The following is a 20,998-nucleotide window of genomic DNA, read 5'->3' on the forward strand; positions in this document are numbered from 1 at the left end:
AGGCAGGAGAATCACTTGAAGCCGGGAGGCGGAGGTTGCAGTGAGCTGAGATTGTACCGCTGAACTCCAGTCTGGGCAATAGGAGTGAAACTCTGTCTCAGAAGCGAAACAAAACAAAAACAAACAAAAAGAATAATGGAATAATAATAAAAGACCAGCATCTGGCACAGTGCTGGCCCCAGTGAGACACCTGTGCCCGTGCACGGGTGAGTGACTGTACCTGAGTCCCCAAGGCCTCTGTTGGGGCCCCACCAAGTCCTCTGTGGGCGGCGCTGAGCCCTCTTCATGACGGGAAGGTTCTTAGAGGGCTAGGCCTGCGTGTCCCCCCACCTCCACCTCCCTCCTCCTTTGTCACCACACCCCTCCCCACAAGGCTAGAAGGATCCGGTACACCCAGTAAACCACACGTGCTGAGCCATGGTTACCGCCCTGCCCTGCTCTACTTCTGTGGCTCAGACACACTCATCAGCTTCTGTTCCGCACAAGGTTCCTGGCGACCCCTCGGTGCTGATCTCATTCCAGCCTAAATAAAGGTGTGGGTTGCTCTTGTCAGCTCGGGTGGTCTCCGTTGGGGAAAGGGTTTCTGGGAGGCTTTCTGGGATGTTGCAAGAGACTCTAAAGGCACCCCCAACCCTGCTCCCTTTTGGGGCCAGAAAGCCCCTGTCTATTTTTAATTTTATTTTCATTAATTTGTTTTTTTTTTTTTTTTTGAGAGAAGGTCTTGCTCTGTTGCCCAGGCTGGTGTGCAGTGGCACGATCACGGCTCACCGCAGCCTCGACCTCCTGGGCTCAAGTGAGCCTCTTGCCTTAGCCTCCTGAGTAGCTGGGACTACAGGCGTGTGCCATTATGCCTGGCTAATTTTTTGTCAAGATAGGATTTTGCCATGTTGCCCAGGCTGGTCTCGAACTCCTGAGCTCAAGCAATCCGCCTGCCTCAACTTCCCATAGTGCTGGGATGACAAGTGTGAGCAACCACGCCCAGCCTGGAAGCCCCTGTCTAATAAAGGCTAAGAACCTCCCAAGGTTCCCTTCCCCGACGTATGGAAGGTTGAGGGGCAGGATGGAGTTGCAGTGACCCCAGCTGAGTCCCCACCAGCCTGAAAAGAGCAGGGTCTCCCCAACATGCCATCATGTCATGGCCCACTCTGCCACTTCAGAAGAAAGGAGGCATCAGGCCAACTCTGGGCCCGGCAGCAGGGCGTCTTGTCTGCCCACAAAGGCCTCCAAGCCCCGCCCTGCAGATGCCAGCTCTCCCTGGGAAGGCAGAAGGGAGATCATTACTGAACCCTAATTAACAAAGACAAGCAGAGATAATTCAGTGGAGAAACATGTGGCTGGTGCTGGAATTGTGGTATCTTTAGAAACTCGAGAAAGGACGGCTTTATTTTGAGCTTTCAAGAGCAAAAGAGCTCTCAAGAGCTCAAGACAGAGTTGGAAGGGTGGAGAGGGGGTGGGGAAGGCTGAGAGAGGGAGGCAGGGGCCAGAGGGTGTGTGCCTGTGTGTGACTGGGGACAAGGAAATGACTCTCAGGTCTTGGGCAGCAGAAGGGAGGATCATGGAGGAAGTCCTTGTTCCATATCACCTCAAAGAAATGGAGGCCCAAAGACAGTTAACTCATCCAAGATCAGAGACAGCAAGTTAACTTATCTAAAATCAGAGATAAGCAAGTTAACTTATCCAAGATCAGAGATAGTAAGTTGACTTATCTAGATCAGAGATGGTACATTAACTTATCCAAGATCACAGGTAGCAAGTTAACTTATCCAAGATCAGAGACAGCAAGTTAACTTATCCAAAATCAGAGATAGTAGGTTAACTTATCTAAGATCACACAGCTCAGAAGTGATGGTACTGCTTCCTGAGAAGGCAAAAAGGGACCTGTTCCTGTGCCTGCCACTGTTCGGTCCCTCCCCATGTCCCCCCAGTACCCTCTGCAGAGGTCAATCCTACACTAGCATCCAGGCCTGGCTCAGCTCATCCTCTCCAGGAAGCTCGTCCCACCACAGCACCCACTGGGTGACAGGAGACCCCACAGAAGAGAGAGGCTTAGCAGGAGATCAAAGAGGACGATGACAGTGGTGCTACTGTATTTGAGGCTTCTGGCCTTTCTCCATTTGTACCCCCTGAAAAGGGATCACAGCCCTCTGCCTGGCAGGTGTTTCCCTCATAGCTGAGCTTCTCGAAACGGGCCTCAAACAATTCTGGTGCGGGGAGAGGTGCGTGCAGGTGGAATGATCTTCCTCGGCGACATGTAATTTTTTTTTTTTTTTTTTTTTGAGACAAGGTCTCACTCTGTTGCCCAGGCTGGAGTACAGTGGCAAAATCACAGCCCTCTACAGCCTCCAACTCCCAGGGCCAAGCGGTCCTCCCACCTCAGCCTCCTGAGTAGCTGGGATGATAGTCACACGCCACCATGCCCGGCTAATTTTTAAATTTTTTGTAGAGACAGGATCTCATTATGTTTCTCAGGCTGGTTTTGAATTCCTAGATGCCAGCGACCCTCCTGCCTTGGCCTCCCAAAGTGCTGGGATTACAGGCGTGAGCCACTGCACCCAGCTAGCAGCATGCAATTTGACATAGTTCCTTAAATTGAGATGAAAGTGGAACGTTTACAGAGGAGACGATGTGGGGATGTCCTAGATAAAGCTGGAGGCCGCCAAGAGCTTGGCCCCGACCAGTGGGGCTGTATGGACTCCTCAGCCATGGGGACATCAGCAGAAGAGCTTGCCAGGGCCAGGTCTGAAGGGCCCAGTCCATGTTGCAAAGCCAGGCCTCCCAGGCCGTCCACACTCCAGCATGGCCAGCCTGTCTGCCTCACCACCTCCCACTCGTGACAGCCCATCCCTCCTCTTCACCTGGTCATGCACTCCAGGGTGGCCCCGGGGGAGGCAGACATGGTGTGGGCAATTCTTCCCATTTTACAAGTAGGGAAACTGAGGCCCAGGAGTCACACAGGAAGTTGGCAACTCTGCTGCATCCCCGGGGTCTGGAGCCCCTGCTCTGGGGAAGGAGAGGTGGGGCGCTACCTTCCCAGAGTCCCCTCAAGCTGGCAGGGATGGCTGTACCCCCAGGGTCAGAGGAGAACTAAAAGGAGCGGAAGCTGGCCTGGGTCCCGGGAAAGCCCTTGTGTTTACCCAAAAGGGAGCTGGAGAGGGCCGGCTGGGCCCGTATGCAGGGAGGAGCTGTGGGGAGCTGGTGGTGGAGCAGCAAAGAGAAGTGGATTTGGTGGGTAGAGGGGCCCCTCCTTGGTTCTAGTCCTCCACGCTGCCCCTCCCAAATGGGCAGGGCTCTCCAGTCCCTTTCTCCTCGCCTGCAGCAAGCCCTATGGGAAGTGGCCTCTCTGGTGAGTGGCAGCTCAACCTCTGCTTAAATGCCTCCAGTGATGGGGAGTTCACTACCTTCCAAAGCTTTAAAAAAATTTTAACCACGACTATTCAAGAACAATTCTAGAATTTTTTCTTTTGAAAGACAAGGTCTCATTCTGTCTCACAGGCTAGAGTGCAGTGGTGTGATCATAGCTCACTGCAGCTTTGACTTCCTGGGCTCAAGCGATCCTCCCTCCTCAGCCTCCCGAGTACCTGAGACTACAGATGTATAGATATGCAGCACCACACTGGCTCATTGTTTTCATTTTCTGTAGAGACAGGGTCTCACTATGTTGCCCAGGCTGGTCTCCTGGCTTCAAGCAATCCTGCCTTGGCCTCCCAAAGTGCTGGGGTTACAGGCGTGAGCCACTGTGTCTGGCCCTTTTTTTTTTTTTTTGAGACAGAGTCTTGCTCTGTCACCCAGGCTGGAGTGCAGTGGTGTGATCTCAGCTCATTGCAACCTCTGCATCCCAGGTTCAAGCGATTCTCCTGCCTCAAGCTCCCGAGTAGCTGGGATTACAGGTGTCCACCACCATGCCTGGCTAATTTTTGTAGTTTTTGGTGGAGACAGGGTCTCACCATGTTGGCCAGGCTGGTTTCAAACTCCCGACCTCAGGTGATCTACCCACCTCGGCCTCCCAAAGTCCTGGGATTACAGGCTGAGTCACCGTGTCCGGCCCTGCTGTTGCTTCTGAGGTTTGAAAACCACTGCCTCAATGCTCCTGACTCAGCTCTTCTTACCCAAAGTTTCCCCCACCTCATCTACTCTGTTCCTGAACAGTTGCCCTTTCCTCCGGCGCCCCGGGCAGGTCTCCCTCTGCCAGCTCTGTGCTTCTGAGAGGCCCCCAGCCTGCCTGCCACCCTGCCTGCACTAAATACTGCTCAGATTTCACCTACTGCACATGGGCCCCTGGATGTGTCTCACAAGCCCACAGACCCAGCCTTGGAGACAAGCACCACCATCACCCTTCCAGAACCTTCCGTCCTCTTCACACCCTGCTGCTGCCTCTACCCCATCCATTGTGGGGCCCAGCTGCCCACTGCCTGGGTTCAGACCTTCTCAACACTCCGTGGCTTCTCTGCCCTAGTTTTGCCTTCTCTAATCCACCCTTGGTGGGTGGAAGTACGGTTACCATGGTAACCCGAAGACAACGCAAATCTGATTGTATCATTACAATGACTGGAAAAACCGCTGGTGCCACAAAATAAGCTCAAGTCAGTAGCTTTGAAGTTCAGGCCCTTTACCATTCCGGCAGCATTTTTGGGGGCTATTGTCCCTCCCTGTCACTGCACCACCCCGCCTGGCCACCCCAGGCTCAGGCTGCAGAACAGCAAAGACGAGGGAGTGGTTTTGGCCTCAAGCTAACTACCTGGTTTTTGTCTCTTTCAGGCTGTTTGCTCAGTCGCAAAATGGGAAGGACAACAGCACCCAGTGTAATAGCTGCTGGTAGCCAGGAGGGGACAGCAAAGAGCCACCCAGTGTGGATGAGACCAGAGGGGTGGTGGGGAAAGAGGGCGTGGCTGCAACTCGCTTCGGGGACCCACACCAAGCCCTAGGCTAGTGGTAGAGCCTGCCCTGGGTTCCGAAGTATAATAAAATGGTAAAGCCTTAGGTTCAAATCTCTGCCACACTATGCTGTGTGACCCTGAGAAAGCTGCTTAATCTCTCTGAGCCTCAGTCCCCTCCAATAAGGCCGGCTACTCAGGGAGATGACATGGTAACGTGAGTGGGCTTGGTAACCAGCAAATCGTAAGTGTGATGTGGTCAGGCGCGGTGGCTCACGCCTGTAATCCTAGCACTTTGGGAGGCTGAGGCGGGTGGATCGCCTGAGGTCAGGAGTTCGAGACCAGCCTGGCCAACGTGGCAACACCCCGTCTCTATTAAAATAGAAAAATTAGCCTGGTATGGTGGCACACGCCTGTAATCCCAGCTATTTGGGAGGCTGAGGCAGGAGAATCGCTTGAACTCGGGAGGTAGAGGTTGCAGTGAGTTGAGATCATGCAGTTGCACTCCAGCCTGGGCGACAGAGCGAGACTCCGTCTCAGAAAAAAAAAGTGTGATGTGAGTGTTAGGTGTCCGTGGTGTGAGAGGCTGCTCAAATGTCCATAACTGGGGGACAGGGTAGTTACATAACCATGATACAGCCTGAAGAGGGAACAGAGCTTTTTAAAGACATGGGAACATGTTTATGTTTTAAGGTTAAGTGTGTAAATTTATAGAAAGAACAGTGAGATGTAAAATTAATAAGCTTGGGGGGAAATCTGGAAGAAAAAGTATCATCATAAAAATGAACAGCCATCTGGGTTGTTAGATTTCTGTATTTTCCAAATTTCTACCATGGACATATATTTGCATCTCTCTTTAGGTTTGTGTGTGTGTGTGTGTGTATGTATTTGAGAGACAGGGTCTCACTCTGTCACTCGGGCTGAAGTGAGGTGATGTGATCATTGTGTTCACAGCTCACTGCAGCCTCAAACTCCTGGGCTCAAGTGACCCTCCTGCCTCAGCCTCCCAAGTAGCTGGGACTACAGGCACGCACCACCACCCACCACCATGCCCAGATAATTAAAAAATTGTTTTCTAGAGGTGGGGTCTCGCTATACTGCCCAGGCTGATCTCCAACTCCTGGCTTCAAGCATTCCTCCTGTGTTGGCCTCCCAAAGCGCTGGGATTATAGGCATGAGCCACCATGTCTGGCTCCCTTTAGGTTTTTATGACCTACTAGAATGTTCTTTGGATGGAATATTATAGCAGCTACCTGGAGAGAGGGTCTCTCCTGCCTTAGTCACCACACCACCACTTCTTCCCAGCATATCCTGAACAGCCCCCTTCAGCTGTCCTGGGTTTGTTTTTTTTTTCTTTTTCTCTTTTTTTTGAGACCGAGTTGCACTCTGTCACCCAGGCTGGAGTGCAGTGGTGTGTCTCTCAGCTCACTGCAACCTCCACCTCTCAGGTTCAAGCGATTCTCCTGCCTCAGCCTCCCAAGTAGCTGGGATTACAGGTACGCACCACCATGCCTGGCTAATTTTTGTATTTTTAGTAGAGTCAGGGTTTCACCATGTTACCCAGGCTGGTCTCAAACTCCTGACCTTACGTGATCCACCTGCCTTAGCCCCCCAAAGTGCTGGGATTACAGGCATGAGCCACCGCGCCTGGTAGAGTCTCCCTAATTTAATTCAGTGCCACTGCAGGCAGGTGGGGTGTGGCCTGGCTGGGCAGTATAGAACTACCCAGCTACCAATGGTGTTCAGCCCCCAGGGTCGAGCGTGGGTTATCTCAACCCCTTGCAGGCAGGGCTGGAGCTCCTTCTGGTATGAGTTGGGGGACCTGGCACCCCACATCCCTCTGCAACCCCAGGCCCCCCACCAGGTCCCCTCCAGTTCAGCCTGGTGCCTTCCAGCACCCCTGGCCCCTAGAAATCCCTGGCCCACAGCTCTCTTGACCTGAGGCCTGAAATTCACCCACTGCCCTCTGAGGCTTGGTCCAAGTCCAAGTATGCTTCCTCTCCAGTCAGACGCCTGCTCGCCACTCAGCATGTCAGAGCAGGCAGGGCCTCTAGATTTTAGTGGGGAAACTGAGGCACTGAGGGCAGATGTGGTGTCCCCAGTTGGGAAAACATTAAAGACATTCTGGGCTTATCTCTCTCTCTCTCTCTCTCTCTCTTTTTTAGAGACAAGATCTCACTCTGTCATGCACGCTGGACTCATGGCTCACAGCAGCCTTCAACTCCTAGCCTTGAGGGATCCTCCCACCTCAGCCTCCCAAGTAGCTGGGAATACAGTCGTTCGTCCCTACCATGTCTGGCTAATTTTAAAAAATATCTTTGCAGGATGGGATCTTGCTGTGTTGCCCAGGCTGGTCTCAAACTCCTGGGCTCAAGTGATTCTCCCATCTTGGCCTCCCAAAATGCTGGGATTATAGGTGTGAGCCACCACGTCTGGCCTGAGTCATCTCTTTTGACCTAGAACAAAACCAGCCCAGGAGTGGCTGTACTCTCACCCTTCAGTGGGGAGGCCCACAGCTTCAGGGTGCAGTGGGGCTCTCGCAATTAAATGACTGATTCATCTTCAAAAAAGCACAATCTCAGCCAGGTGCGGCGGCTCATGCCTGTAATCCCAGCACTCTGGGAGGCTGAGGCGGGCAGATTACCTGACATCAGAAGCTTGAGATCAGCCTGGCCAACATGGCGAAACCCCGTCTCTACTAAAAATACAAAACTCAGCCGAGTGTTGTGGTGCACACCTGTAATTCCAGCTACTCGGGAGACTGAGGCAGGAGAATCGCTTGAACTCGGGAGGCGGAGGCTGCAGTGAGCTGAGATCGTGCCACTGCACTCCAGCCTGGGTGACAAGAAGCAAAACTCCATCTTAAAACAAAAAAACAAAACAGAACAAAAACAAAAAAGCGTAATCTCTTTCAGAATTTTCACCTTCTCGGGGTGGTTCTATTAGGAAAGGCTTCCATAGGAACCTTCAATAAGTGACCTAAAAAAATCACAGAGCCATTTTTTTTTTTTTTCTTTCAGGTGGTGTCATGCTCTGTCACCCAGGCTGGAGTGCAGTTGCACAATCTCAGCTCACTGCAACCTCCACCTCCCGGGCTCAAGCCATCCTCCCGCTTCAGCTTCCTGAGTAGCTGAGACTACAGGTGTGTGCCACTGTGCCTGGCTAATTTTTAAATTTTTTGTAGAGACGGGGTCTTGTTATGTTGCCCAGGCTGGCCTCAAACTCTTGGCCTCAAGCGATCCTCCTACCTTGGCCTCCCAAAGTGCTGGGACTACAGGGGTGAACCACTGTTCCTGGTTTAGAGCCATTCTTCTTTGTTGTTGTTTTGAGATGGAGTTTCACTCTTGTTGCCCAGGCTGGAGTGCAATGGCACGATCTCAGCTCACTGCAACCTCCGCCTTCTGGTTTCAAGCGATTCTCCTGCCTCAGCCTCCTGAGTGGCTGGGATTATAGGTGTGTGCCACAGCATCCAGCTAATTTTTGTATTTTTAGGCACCCTAACATGGTGAAAGGCCAGGCTGGTTGGCCAGGCTGGTCTCGAACTCTTGTCCAGCCTCAAGTGATCCACCCATCTTGACCTCCCAAAGTGCTGGGATTACAGGCGTGAGCCACTGCACCCAGTCGCCTTTCTTTTTGTCCTCGTTAGCAAATACAGAATGGACCTTAGTCTGCAAACTCAGAAGTGCGAGACATGTATTTTTATTTTTCTAAAATTGAACTGGACTCCAACCAAAAGCCCCCAATGCATAGTGGCAGAAACTTTATCTGAGTCCATTTTGGATCATTGCTTCCCTTGGGCTTGCGCCAGGGCCTGGAACCTTCTGTGAGGCCCGCCCAGTAGACGTTTCCACACCACAGAGAGACTGAGCATGAGAAGGTCCATGCTTGAAGAAGGCCTAACAGTGGGATGTCGGTGCAAGGATGGGAGAGTGGAAACCGAGCAGTGAACAGATGACTGGCACCCAGCAGGGAATTCCCAGGAGGGTGAGGCTTCTGGAAGTTTCCAGGGGGACAAACCCTGTTAAGAATGGCTCTAGGGCCGGGCGCAGTGGCTCACGCCTATAATTCCAACACTTTGGGAGGCCGAGGCAGGCGGATCACGAGGTCAGGAGTTCGAGACCAGCCTGGTCAACATGGTGAAACCCTGTCTCTACTAAAAATACAAAAAAATTAGCTGGGCATGGTGGTGGGTGCCTGTAATCCCAGCTACTCGGGAGGCTGAGGCAGGAGAATCGTTTGAACCTGGGAGGCGGAAGTTGCAGTGAGCCGAGATCACGCCATTGCACTCTAGCCTGGGCAACAAGAGCTAAACTCCATCTCCAAAAAAAAAAAAAAAGGGGCAACTGGGGGAAAACAGTCCTCCCAGCTCACCTGGCACTGCCCATCTTTTTCCATCTTCAGATCACATGGCGAGGCAGGTGTGCTTGTCTGTCTTAGCGGTAAGGAAGTGAAGGCTCAGATTTCCACAGCTAGTCAGGCGGGTACAGGGACTTGAATGAACGGCGCTTTCCCACGGCCCATATGCTGCCTGGGACCCTGAAGGCTGACTCCTGGGCACTGCCCCAGCCGCCTGCCTCTCCGCAGACTACCTGCCACCCCTCCACCTGCCCTGGGACACCTGCCTCCAGATGAAGGGGCCTGCTATTGCCTCTGCCTCCCCCAGCAGACCCCAGCTTCCACTCCAATTCACCTTGGAACTGCCGGTACTGGCCCAGGCCAGGCTTTGGGGACCATGCGAGGGAGCATTTGAGAAAATTCCATTCTGGCGCAGAAGTAGCACTCAGTGACCTCTGGTGAACTCTTGAAGACTCTGAGGAGCCTGTACATGTTCCCAGCCCAGTATGACTAGTGGCATGAGTAAGTGTGGAGCTGGTTCTCCAGGCGGATACCTGGCTTGGGTGCCAATGCCTGGAAAGGGGCTGGCAGGTCCATCCCTGAGGGCTAGGGCCACGGCCACCTGCTAGCCCTGGGACACAGAGTATTAATACATCACTCACACTGAGCCTCAGTTTCCCCCTCTGTAAAGTGGGCTCTAGCGTCTACCTCCTAGGTACGAAGACTAGATGAGATGCCTCCTCTGTCTGCACTCCGCTGTAACCCTGGTTCCTAGAACACCGCCTTGCCCCAGCAGGACCTCCCGAAATATGTGTGAAAGGCACCCACATAAACCATCCAGTGCAGGGCCAGAAACCCAGTGACCTCTCAGCTGGGTGTCTGCCGCAGCCACACTCACGGCATTGCGCTGCTGCAGCTTCCACTGGCTCCACCTTTCTAACATCATCTGACTATTCTGCCCCTCTGAGAGTTCCGGAAACACACTTCTGACCTCCAGTGACTCCCCAACCCCTGCCGTTCACCCCGCCAGACACATCCTACCCTCCTCTCTGCCTCTCAAAGTCCCATCTTCCCCTGAGGCCCAAGCAGGGCCTTCCTTACTCCAGGAAGCCCTCTCCAACTACCCCTCACCCTCCTGATCCCCCTTCTGGGGGTTCCCATGGCCTGTCAGCAGCCGCCACATCACCGTACCCTAAGTACTTTTTTTTTTGTTTTTTTGAGACTGAGTCTCGCCCTGTCACCCAAGCTGGAGTACACTGGTGCGATCTAAGCTCACTGCAAGCTCCGCCTCCCGGGTTCAAGGGATTCTCCTGCCTCAGCCTCCCGAGTAGCTGGGATTACAGGTGCGCACCACCATGCCTGGCTAATTTTTGGATTTTAAGTAGACATGGGGTTTCACCATGTCGGTCAGGCTGGTCTTGAACTACTGACCTCAAGTGATCTTCCTGCCTTGGCTTCCCAAAGTGCTGGGATTACAGGTGTGAGCCACTGTGCCTGGCCCGCCCTGGAGGCTCTAGCCAGCCCTTAGTGCTCACCACGTGGCATGTCGCTCTGCAGGGACAGCCCCTGCAAATCTGGGTTTGGGAGGCCAGGACACAGCCCATGGTGGAGACGGAAGTGGATGGGTGCCTTAAAAAGGGTCAGGAGGCTGGGAGTGGTGGCTTATGCCTGTGATCCCAGCACTTTGGGAGGCTGAGGCAGGTGGATCACTTGAGGCCAGGAGTTTGAGACCAGCCTGGCCAATATGGTGAACCCGGCTCTACTAAAAATACAAAAATTAGCCGGGCGTTGTGGTGCGTGCCTATAATCCCAGCTACTTGGGAGGCTGAGGCAGAATAGCTTGAACCTGGGAGGTGGAGGTTGCAGTGAGCAGAGATAGTGCCATTGCACTCCAGCCTGGGCAACAAAGTGAGACTTGGTTTCAAAAAATATATATATAAAATACATTTTTAAAAAAGGGGTCAGAAGAGGCACTGCACTGTTTAGGGTGGGGTAGGCACCCCCCACATCTTACCAACAAGCTTGCGGTCCCCCATGCAGACACCCCTCTTTCTGTGGTTAGGAACCCACTTGCCTCCAACCTCATCTATTCACTGAGGTCAACCAGACCCCCTTTATCAGGAGGAGCAGGTGCACTGACCCGGCCCGGCCCCTCCTCCCTCCTGAATCCCCACCGGGTAAAACTTAGAAGTCACCGGCACCACGACCCCTTTCTCTGCTTCAGGATCTGGGGCCACATTCAAGCTTAGCCTTCCTCCATCTACCTGGGGCAGGTGCCCAGGTGAGGTGGCTGAACAGAAGGGCAGGGGCCTAGGCCGGGTGTGGTGGCTCATGCCTGTAATCCCAACACTTTGGGAGGCCGAGATGGGCGGATCACTTGAGGTCAGGAGTTTGAGACCAGCCTGGCCAACATGGTGAAATCTCGTCTCTATTAAAAATACAAAAAATAGCCAGGCATGGTGACAGTTGCCTGTCATCCCAGCTACTGAGGAGGCTGAGGCAGGAGGATTGCTTGAATCCAGGAGGTGGAGGCTGCAGTGAGCCATGTTCGCGCCACTGCACTCCAGCATGGGTGACAGAGAAGGACTCTGCCTCAGGAAAAAAAGAAAAGAAGAAAAAAAGGCAGGGGCCTGGCTGGCTTCTGTTCCCAGACCGCAGAACCTGTGCCCCACAGCAGACTTAGCTCCAGCCCCCAGCACTATGACCAGGCCCTATTCCCAGTGCCCCCTCCACAGCCAGTGCCTCTTACCAGGCTTTGGGATGAGTCCTTGGAAAGGCCTAGAAGAGAAACAGAGGCAGGGGTGTCAGAAGGAGGACCTGGGGGATGAGGAAGACACCCCTGGGATGCAGTGGCCTTGGTCTCTCCTGGGAGCACCCCACACCTACGGCAGCAGAATCTGTATTTTAACAAGCCGCCCTGGGGCTCTGTGTGCGTGGGACACTGAGACGATGTGGCAGGGTGCTGGCATTGGCAGTGTCACTCTGCAGGACGCAGACCTGGGCCTTGTGCCGGCTCTGCCCTGGCTGGCCCTGGGACCTTGGGCAAATCCCCTGATGCGGGCTGAATGCCTTTCCGGGGGCTGGGGCTGTAGTGAGCGGGTGTGGCTGAACAGGTTGAAGATGCCCTTGAAGTCTGCCCTTGCCATGGTGGGGTGACCAGTCCCACTTCTGAAGGGCTCCCTGCACTCGAGCTGGCCTGCAGTCCCTTCCCGGCCACCCCCAGGACCCAGGATGGTGCCAGGAGAGCCGCCTTGTCCAGTGGGGAGGGCAGGACCTAGGGAAAGGCTAAGGATTCGCAGGTATAAGCCCCCATCTGAGCTAGTCCTGCCTCTTCACCCTCACCCTTCCCCCTGAGTACCTGGTGACTGTGAACTTGATCTTGTCGGCCACGGCAAGAATCCTCTCCAGGTTCTGGGAGCCGAAGGTGCAGGGCTTTCGGAACGGGATTCCCGGGGGCAGCCCCTCAATGATCACAGAGCCGGGGTTACTCTTGATCCGCTTGTAGGGGACCTGGACCGGGTACTTGATACCCAAGGCTTCCCCTGTGGGTGAGAGGCAGGGTCCTGCTCGTCAGGAGTGAGAGGCAGCGTGGGGTGTGTGTACGTGGAATTGTGGGGGTGTGATGGAAAGACGTACGTGCAGGAGAGTGAATGGCACGAGAAAGCTCTCATGTAGCACCGTGGAAAGGTATAGGCATTACAATCTGAGCTATTTGATCAGATCATTAAAAAAAGGCCAGCATGGTGGCTCATGCCCGTAATTCCAGCATTTTGGGAGGCCAAGGAGGAGGATCACTTAAGTCTAAGAGTTCGAGATCAGCCTGGGCAACACAGCAAGACCCTGTCTCTACTAAAAATTTCTAAAAAATAGCTGGGTATGGTAGTGCCTGCCTGTAGTTCCAGTCACTTGGGAGGCTGAGGCAGGAGGATTGCTTGAACCCAGGCGCTTGAGGCTGCAATAAACCTCAAATCACTGCACTCCAGCATGGGTGACAGAGTGAGACCCTGTCTCAAAAAAAAAAAAAAAAGAAAAGAAAAGAAAGAAAAAGCCACACCAATATGCTCCCATGTTGTATGCTCCCCCGCTTTTATTTTTTTTTTGAGACAGAGTTTCGCTTCTGTTGCCCAGGCTGGAGTGCAATGGCACGATCTCAGCTCACTACAACCTCCGCCTCCCAGGCTCAAGCGATTCTCCTGCCTCAGCCTCCTGAGTAGCACCACTGCACCTGGCTAATTTCTTTTTTGTATTTTTGGTAGAGACGGGGTTTTGCCATGTTGCCCAGGCTGGCCTCGAACTCCTGAGCTCAAGTGATCCAACTGCCTCAGCCTCCAAAAGTGCTGAGATTACAGGCATGAGCCACCGAGCCAGGCCCCTGTCTATTAAATTCTGTGTGTAGTAGTTGAAAGTGTGTCTCACCTCACTGGTCTGCAAGGCTCATGAGTACAGGGACTGTGTCTGTTTTACTCACGGCAGTATCCCCAGTGCCTGAGACAGTGCCTGGCATGTAGTAAATGCTCAAGAAATACGTGTAAAGGGGTGAACTGTTTCCCCAGAAATGCCCTCAGCTGGAACTGGGAAGCCTCCCACTTCTCTGCCCACAGCAGCTGCGTGTCCCTCCCCGGGGGTTCTGCGCTGCTTACCGTATTTCTTATTGAAAAGGTCCTGGACCTGCTCCCTTAGCGTGTTGGCGATGTCGATCCGTGACAGCCTCGCGTCGTAATTTTCTGCAAAGCGCAAAACGATTATGGGTTTGGGCTGTTTAGTGAAAAGGCACTTGGTGACTTTTAAGGAAGATGATTTTCTAATTATGGGGAACTCCTTCTCCGGCAATTAACGGATCTTTGGAGTGGGCCCCTCAGGTCCTTCAGCACCAACGTCTTGATGGAGATGTGTGTTTTCCAGAAGGACATGCACTGTTGCCACAACAGTGATGAGTTGGAAATTAAGTTAATTGTTGACATTTGAAAACCACCAAACCAATAAATAAACCCCGGAGGGGAGGGACACCATGGAGTGCGGAGTCCTGTGCCCCGGGCTGGCGAGCAGGGGGCAGGGGCTTCATGAAGTCACTGGGGGGCTGGAGACAAGGGAGGGAACGGAAGCCCAGCTGATCTAGCAGATGGTGGAGGACGGGCAGTGCCCACAGACACAGGGGATGGGCCTGGCAGCTCCCAATGCAACCTCCACCTCCCAGGCTCTAGCGATTCTCCTGTCTCAGCCTCCTGAGTAACTGGGATCACAGGCGTGTGTCACTGCACTTGGCTAATTTCTTTTTTGTGTTTTTGGTAGAGATGGGGTTTCGCCATGTTGCCCAGGCTGGCCTCAAACCCCTAAGCTCAAGTGATCCGCCTGCCTCAGCCTCCAAAAGTGCTGGGATTACAGGCATGAACCACCAAGCCACCCTCACCCAGAGAGTGTTCATTAAAAACCCCCAAGTGTGGCCGGGCACGGCGGCTCATGCCTGTAATGCCAGCACTTTGGGAGGCCGAGGCGGGAAGATCACCTGAGTGCAGGAGTTGGAGACCAGCCTGGCCAACAAGGTGAAACCCCATCTCTACTAAAACTACAAAAATTAGCCGGGCATGGTTGTGCGTACCTGTAATCCCAGCTACTCAGGAGGCTGAGGCAAGAGAATCCCTTGAACCTGGGAGGTGGAGGTTGTAGTGAGCAGAGATCACACCACTGCACTCCAGCCGGGGTGACAGAGCAATACTCTGTCTCAAAAAAAAAAAAAAAAAAGCTGGGTGCAGTGGCTCACACCTGTAATCCCAACACTTTGGGAGGCTGAGGCGGGTAGATCATCTGAGGTCAGGAGTTTGAGACCAGCCTGGCCAACATGGTGAAATCCCATCTCTACTAAAAAAAATACAAAAATCAGCCTGGTGTGGTGGTGTGCGCCTATAATCCCAGCTACTCAGGAGTCTGAGGCAGAAAAATCGCTTAAACCCAGGAGGCGAAGGTTGCAGTGGCTGAGATCACACCATTGCACTCCAGCCTGTACAGCAAGAGTAAAACTCCATAACAACAAATAAACAAACAAACAAACAAGTGCCGGCATGTGCTGGAGGGATCCCAGACCACCATCTCTCTCTCTCTCTCTTTCTCTTTTTTGAGGCAGGGTCTTGCTCTGTCACCCCGGCTGGAGTGCAGTGGTGCGATCTCTGCTCACTACAACTTCCACCTCCCAGGTTCAAGAGATTCTCTGGCCTCAGCCTCCTGAGTAGCTGGGATCACAGGTACATGCCGCCTCGCCTAATTCTTGTATTTTTTTGGTAGACACGGGGTTTCGCCATGTTGGCCAGTCTGGGCTTGAACTCCTAGCCTCAAGTGATCCACCCGCCTCAGCCTCCCAAAGTGCTGGGAATACAGGCATGAGCCACTGCACTCGGTCTCTGATTTCTCTTCTTAGAAATAGACATAGAGATGGGTTCTATGTTGCCCAGGCTGGTCTCAAACTCCTGGCCTCAAGTGATCCTCCCACCTTGACCTCCCCAAGTGCTGGGATTACAGGCGTGAGGTGCTGCGCCTGGCTCCTATTGTGATTTCAAAGACCACAGCTGATTGCTGAATCAGGAGTGGGGGTGTCAGCTACCTCCCGGGGTGGGGCTGGGGGGTCACGCAGGCTCCTGGGCCCTGTACCCTCCCACCCCCCACCGTCCACCTGTAGGCACCCCCTCTCCCTTGGAGTCTCTAACACAGAGCTGGCACGGTACGGCCGGGCCTGGGCTGCCAACCTGGCTTGCCTGGTTCCTTAGGCCCTGAGATTGGGGGCCAGCTCTTCCCCACTTCCAGCCTGGCCCTCCAAACCCAAACCAGATCAAGGTCATGGTGCCGAGGACAACAGACCTCCCCGAGCTCAACCTTACCTTGAAAGCCCTGTCTCTTCAGGTTCTCGTCCACCAGAGGGTCCCCGGAGTCCCTCTCTGGGGGCAGGGCAGGGGGAGAGAAGCCAAGTGAGGAGGCAGTTCCTGGGACCCAAGATGGCATCGTTAGGGGAAACCCAGTGCAGGGGTGTGGGGAGAATGCCAGGGCCAGGATGGGAGCAGGACAGAGGCAGCAGGAGGAGAGGCTGGTGGCAGAGGCCCCTGGGGCCCTCCCTTGCCCACCCACACCACAGCCCACGACCCCACGCTGGGTACCTTGACTATCCACGATGGGTTCTTTGACTCCCTCAGTGAGCAGCTCGGGCCTGGAAAACACAAGCGGGGCTATCACAGAGGTCCCTCCAAGCGTCTCTGGGACTGCCCAGCCCTCCCCTCTGGGCCTCGGTCTGCACATCCCTGCAGTGGACCTTCCTGGCTCTGCACAGTTCAGGCCTGGAGTCCCTGCCGCTCCACATGTGGAATCTAGGGGGCTGCGCTGGGCTTGAAGGATCCAGCCAGGAGTGAGACCCGCCCAGTCCTGAACGGGTCCATCTGATATCTCACTCCAGCTCCCCGGACACTGGACAATTGTCGCTGCCTGGGATTGGAGCAGGCGGCCTCAGGGGGCCTCCCATGGATCTGGTTTAAAGTGTAGAAACAAGGTCTGGTGCAGTAGCTCATGCCTGTAAGCCTAGCACTTTGGGAGGCTGAAGAGGGTGGATCACTTGAGGTCAGGAGTCTGAGACCAGCCTGGCCAACATGGTGAAACCTGTCTCTACTGAAAATACAAAAATCAGCTGGGTGTGGTGGCAGGCGCCTATAATCCCAGCTACTTGGGAGGCTGAGGGAAGGGAATCGCTTGAACCCGGGAGGCGGAGGTTGCAGTGAGCTGAGACAGCGCCACTGCACTCCAACCTGGGTGACAGAGCAAGACTCTGTCTCTAAATAAATAAACAAATAAAGTGTAGAAACAGTCGCGGCCCACTACATAGCAAGAACTCCGAGCTGGAAAGGTCTGAGATCTACGGCTCACATCTGAGACCTGCTGTGTCACTGCAGTCGGGAGCGCCAGTGACCAAGCCCAGCTTTGTATTCTACTAATGTCTTTAGCTCCACAGACTCCAGAAAGCCCTGCCAGACATGAGTCAACCTTCTTTATCATACAGCAGTGCTTCTAAAGGCCCCACCTTCAGCACAACTTGTCCTGTTAGAGCAAGCCTGTTGGGGGGCTGGGGTTTGTGGTGGGTAGAGGACACTGGGAAAATCATGCTGGTCAGAGGGGGGTTGTTGGGGGATGGCAGGGTGGGCCACGGAGTGAAGAGGTAATGAGCTCTCTGGAGAGGTAATGGACTTGGAGAGGTAATGAGCTCTCTGTCACAGGGGTAATCAAGCAGCAACACCCAGGAGTCTCTTCCTGGGAGTAAGCCCAAAGGCCAAACTCTCAGGGAAGTCACCCCCTGGGTCCCCAGTAGATGAGGATTTGGTGCCTGCTCTGGCGGTGGGCATCTCTGAGGCTTCTGTACACTGCCAGGCACACAGCTGAGGCCACGGGGCCAGGGCTGGGAGCGGGAAGCATAGCCCTGCCTTGAACCACAGTCTCGGGAGCTAGAAAAGGCTTCGGACTGCATTTAGGCCTCTCCTGTTTATGGGAGAACTCAGGTTCCGAAAGGGGAAGCGACTTCCCAACAGTAACCTCAGAGAGGCCGAAGCTGGGCAGAGCCTGAGTCCAGGCCCGAGCAGCGACAGTGCTTCCGCTCAAATAGCACAGCCGGCTGCCAAGGCCACAGGGAGTAACAGGAGGAGCTGGCCTCAAACCCACCAGACGGCCTCTCCCGTTGGCCACTGCGCTAACCTGCCTCCCTTTCCAAATGACAGGTGGAGAAAGCCATCGTGACTTTAAAAACTGCTCATGGCTGGGTGCGGTGGCTCAACCTGTAATCCCAGCACTTTGGCAGGCTGAGGCAGGTGGATTGCTTTGAGCCCAGGAGTTTGAGACCAGCTTGGGCAACATAGCGAGACTCCTTCTCTACAAAAAATGCAAAAATTAGCCAGGTGTGGTGGCATGCCCCTGACATCCCAGTTACTCAGGAGGCTGAGGCAGGATTGCTTGAGCCCAGGAGTTTAAGGCTGCAGTGAGTTATGACTGTGCCAGTACACTCCAGCCTGGGCTACAGAAAGACCTATCTCTTAAAACAAATGCTCATGGCCAGGCATGGTGGCTCACACCTGTAATTCCAGCTACTCAGGAGGCTGAGGCAGGAGAATCACTTAAACCTGGAAGGTGGAGGCTACAGTGAGCCGAGATAGCACCACTGTACTCCAGCCTGGATGACAGAGCAAGACTCTTTCTCAAAAAAACCCACAAAAGGCCGGCAGTGGTGGCTCACGCCTCTAATCCCAGCACTTTGGGAGGCCAAGGTGGACGGATCACTTGAGGTCAGGAGTTTGAGACCAGCCTGGCCAACATGGTGAAATCCCGTCTCGACTAAAAATACAAAATTTAGCCAGGCGTAGTGACATGCGCCTGTTATCCCAGCTACTCAGGAGGCTGAGGCAGGGGAATCGCTTGAAGCCAGGAGGGGGAGGTTGCAGTGAGCCGAGATCACGCCACTGCACTCCAGCCTGGGCAACAGAGTGAGTGAGACTCTGTCTCAAAAAATCGAAAAAAAAAAAAAAAAAAAAACCCCCACAAAACCCAAAAAACCAATGATCATGAGTACAAGCTGTCTTCTGCACAAAACCATAAAAAATGTCATTCTTGAGGACTTGCTGTTGAATTGGCAGCTAACCTCAAGCTGCCTGGGTGCCACTGGTTTATGGTTTGAGGGAGTGGGCGTAGAAAGCAAAAAGAAACCAGAATGAGACCCTGTCTCTAAGAATTTTTTAAAAATAAAATAAAATTCAAACTCTTTAAGCTGGCCCAAAACCCATGTGATCTGGCCCCTGCTACCTTTTTATTTTTATTCTTTGATATTTTTTTGTTTTGTTGTGTTTTTGTTTTTTTGAGACAGAGTTTTGCTCTTGTCGCCCAGGCTAGAGTGCAGTGGTGCGATCTCAGCTCACTGCAACCTCTGTCTCCCGGGTTCAAGCAATTCTCCTGCCTCAGTCTTCCGAGTAGCTGGGATTATAGGCGCCCACCACCATGCCTGGCTAATTTTTGTATTTTTAGAGACAGGGTTTCACCATGTTGGCCAGGCTGGTCTCGAACTTCTGACCTCAGGTGATCCACCCTCCTTGGCCTCCCAAAGTGCTGGGATTACAGGCATGAGCCACCGCTCCTGGCCTATTTTTCTTTTTTATAGAGATAGGGTCTCACTATGTTGCCTAGGCTGGTCTCAAACTCCTGAGCTCAAGCAATCCTCCCACCTCAGCCTCCCAAAGAGCTAGGATTATAGGCGTGGGCCACCACGCCTGGTCCCCTGCAACCTCCTGGGCCTCAATCTCACCATCCTTCCCTCACTCACCCTGTACCAGCTACAAGGGCACCTTGTGAGCCTTCAAACACACAAGCATGTTCTTGCCTCAGGGACTTTGCATGACTTTTTCTCTGTCCCCATAGTCTTTTTAATTTTTTTGAGACAGAGTCTCCCTCTGTCACCAAGGCTGTAGTGCAATGGCGTGATTTCGGCTCACTGCAACCTCTGCCTTCTGGGTTCAAGCGATTCTCCTGCCTCAGCCTCCTGAGTAGCTGGAACTACAGGTGCACGCCACCACGCCCAGCTAATTTTTGTATTTTTAGTAGAGGCTGGGTTTCACCATGTTGGCCAGGCTGGTCTTGAACTCCTGACCTCGTGATCTGCCTGCCTTGGCCTCCCAAAGTGCTGGGATTACAGCTGTGAGCCACTGCGCCTGGCCTGTCCCCACACTATGCACAGTGGCTGTCCCTCTCACTTCATTGGGTTGCTGCTCCAATGTCACCTCCTTATCCAGGTTCCTCCTGTCCCTCTCTCCTCCTCACTCTGAGTTATATACTGTCACAGCAGTTATCTCTACCTGACATGATATTTTGATTTTTGTCTGGATGACATTGGCAACTCCAGGGCAGGACTTGGTGGCATTTACCACTGGGCTGCAAGCCCAGGACCTGGCAGGTGCCCAGGATGGTTTTTTAGTTTGTTTGTCTCTTGCGTTTTATTTCTTTATATATTTATTTATTTATTTTGAGAAGGAGTCTCACTCCGTCGCCCAGGCTGGAGTGCAGTGATGCAATCTGAGCTCACTGCAACTTCCACCTCCCAGGTTCAAGAGATTCTCGAGCCTCAGCCTCCTGAGGAGCTGGGACTACAGGTGTGCACCACCAAGCCCAGCTAATTTTTGGTACTTTTAGTAGAGATGGGGTTTCACCATGCTGGCCAGGCTGGTTTTGAACTCTCGACCTCAAGTGATCCATCTGCCTCAGCCTCCCAAAAGTGCTGGGTTTACAGGGGCGAGCAACCATGCCCGGCCTCTCTTTGTATTTTTAAAGGGACGAGGTCTTGCTCTGTCACCTAGGCTGGAGTGAACTGATGCCATCAGAGCTCACTGCAGTCTGGACCTTCTGTGCTTAAGCGATTCTTCCGCCTTCTGCCTCAGTCTCCCAAGTATCTGGGACTATAGGCACATACCACTGCACCTGTCTAATTTTTTAATTTTAAAAATAAAATAGAGATGGGGTTGCTATGTTGACCAGACTGGTCTCGAACTCCTAGCCTCAAGTGACCCTCCTGTTTTGTTCTCCCAAAGTGCTGGGATTACAGGTGTGATAATTTTTTTTTTTTTTTTTTTTTTTTTTTTTGAGACGGAGTCTCGCGCTGTGTCACCCAGGCTGGAGTGCAATGGCGCGATCTCGGCTCACTGCAAGCTCCGCCTCCCAGGTTCACGCCATTCTCCTGCCTCAGCCTCCGAGTAGCTGGGACTACAGGCGCCCGCCACCACGCCCGGCTAGTTTTT

The 20,998-nt window shown here is 53.4% G+C and overlaps 1 protein-coding gene across 3 annotated transcripts in view; it reads right to left on the minus strand.

Annotated features, from left to right (window-relative positions):
* Window positions 1-20,998, minus strand: part of GTF2IRD1 (GTF2I repeat domain containing 1) — a 147,369-nt gene that overhangs the window by 29,594 nt on the left and 96,777 nt on the right. For 2 of the 3 annotated variants that reach the window (XM_025380415.1, XM_025380413.1), the window contains exons 18-22: window positions 16,346-16,395; window positions 16,073-16,129; window positions 13,847-13,930; window positions 12,565-12,748; window positions 11,956-11,984 (exon numbers count right to left, since the gene is read on the minus strand). In XM_025380415.1, coding sequence (XP_025236200.1) covers window positions 11,956-11,984; window positions 12,565-12,748; window positions 13,847-13,930; window positions 16,073-16,129; window positions 16,346-16,395 — 404 coding nt within the window. Of the gene's footprint in view, window positions 1-11,955; window positions 11,985-12,564; window positions 12,749-13,846; window positions 13,931-16,072; window positions 16,175-16,345; window positions 16,396-20,998 lie in introns of all 3 variants that reach the window. The other variant, XM_025380414.1, reaches the window with a different exon arrangement.

This window comes from Theropithecus gelada, chromosome 3 (assembly GCF_003255815.1).
Source record: "Theropithecus gelada isolate Dixy chromosome 3, Tgel_1.0, whole genome shotgun sequence".
In the NCBI taxonomy this organism is placed as follows: domain Eukaryota; kingdom Metazoa; phylum Chordata; class Mammalia; order Primates; family Cercopithecidae; genus Theropithecus; species Theropithecus gelada.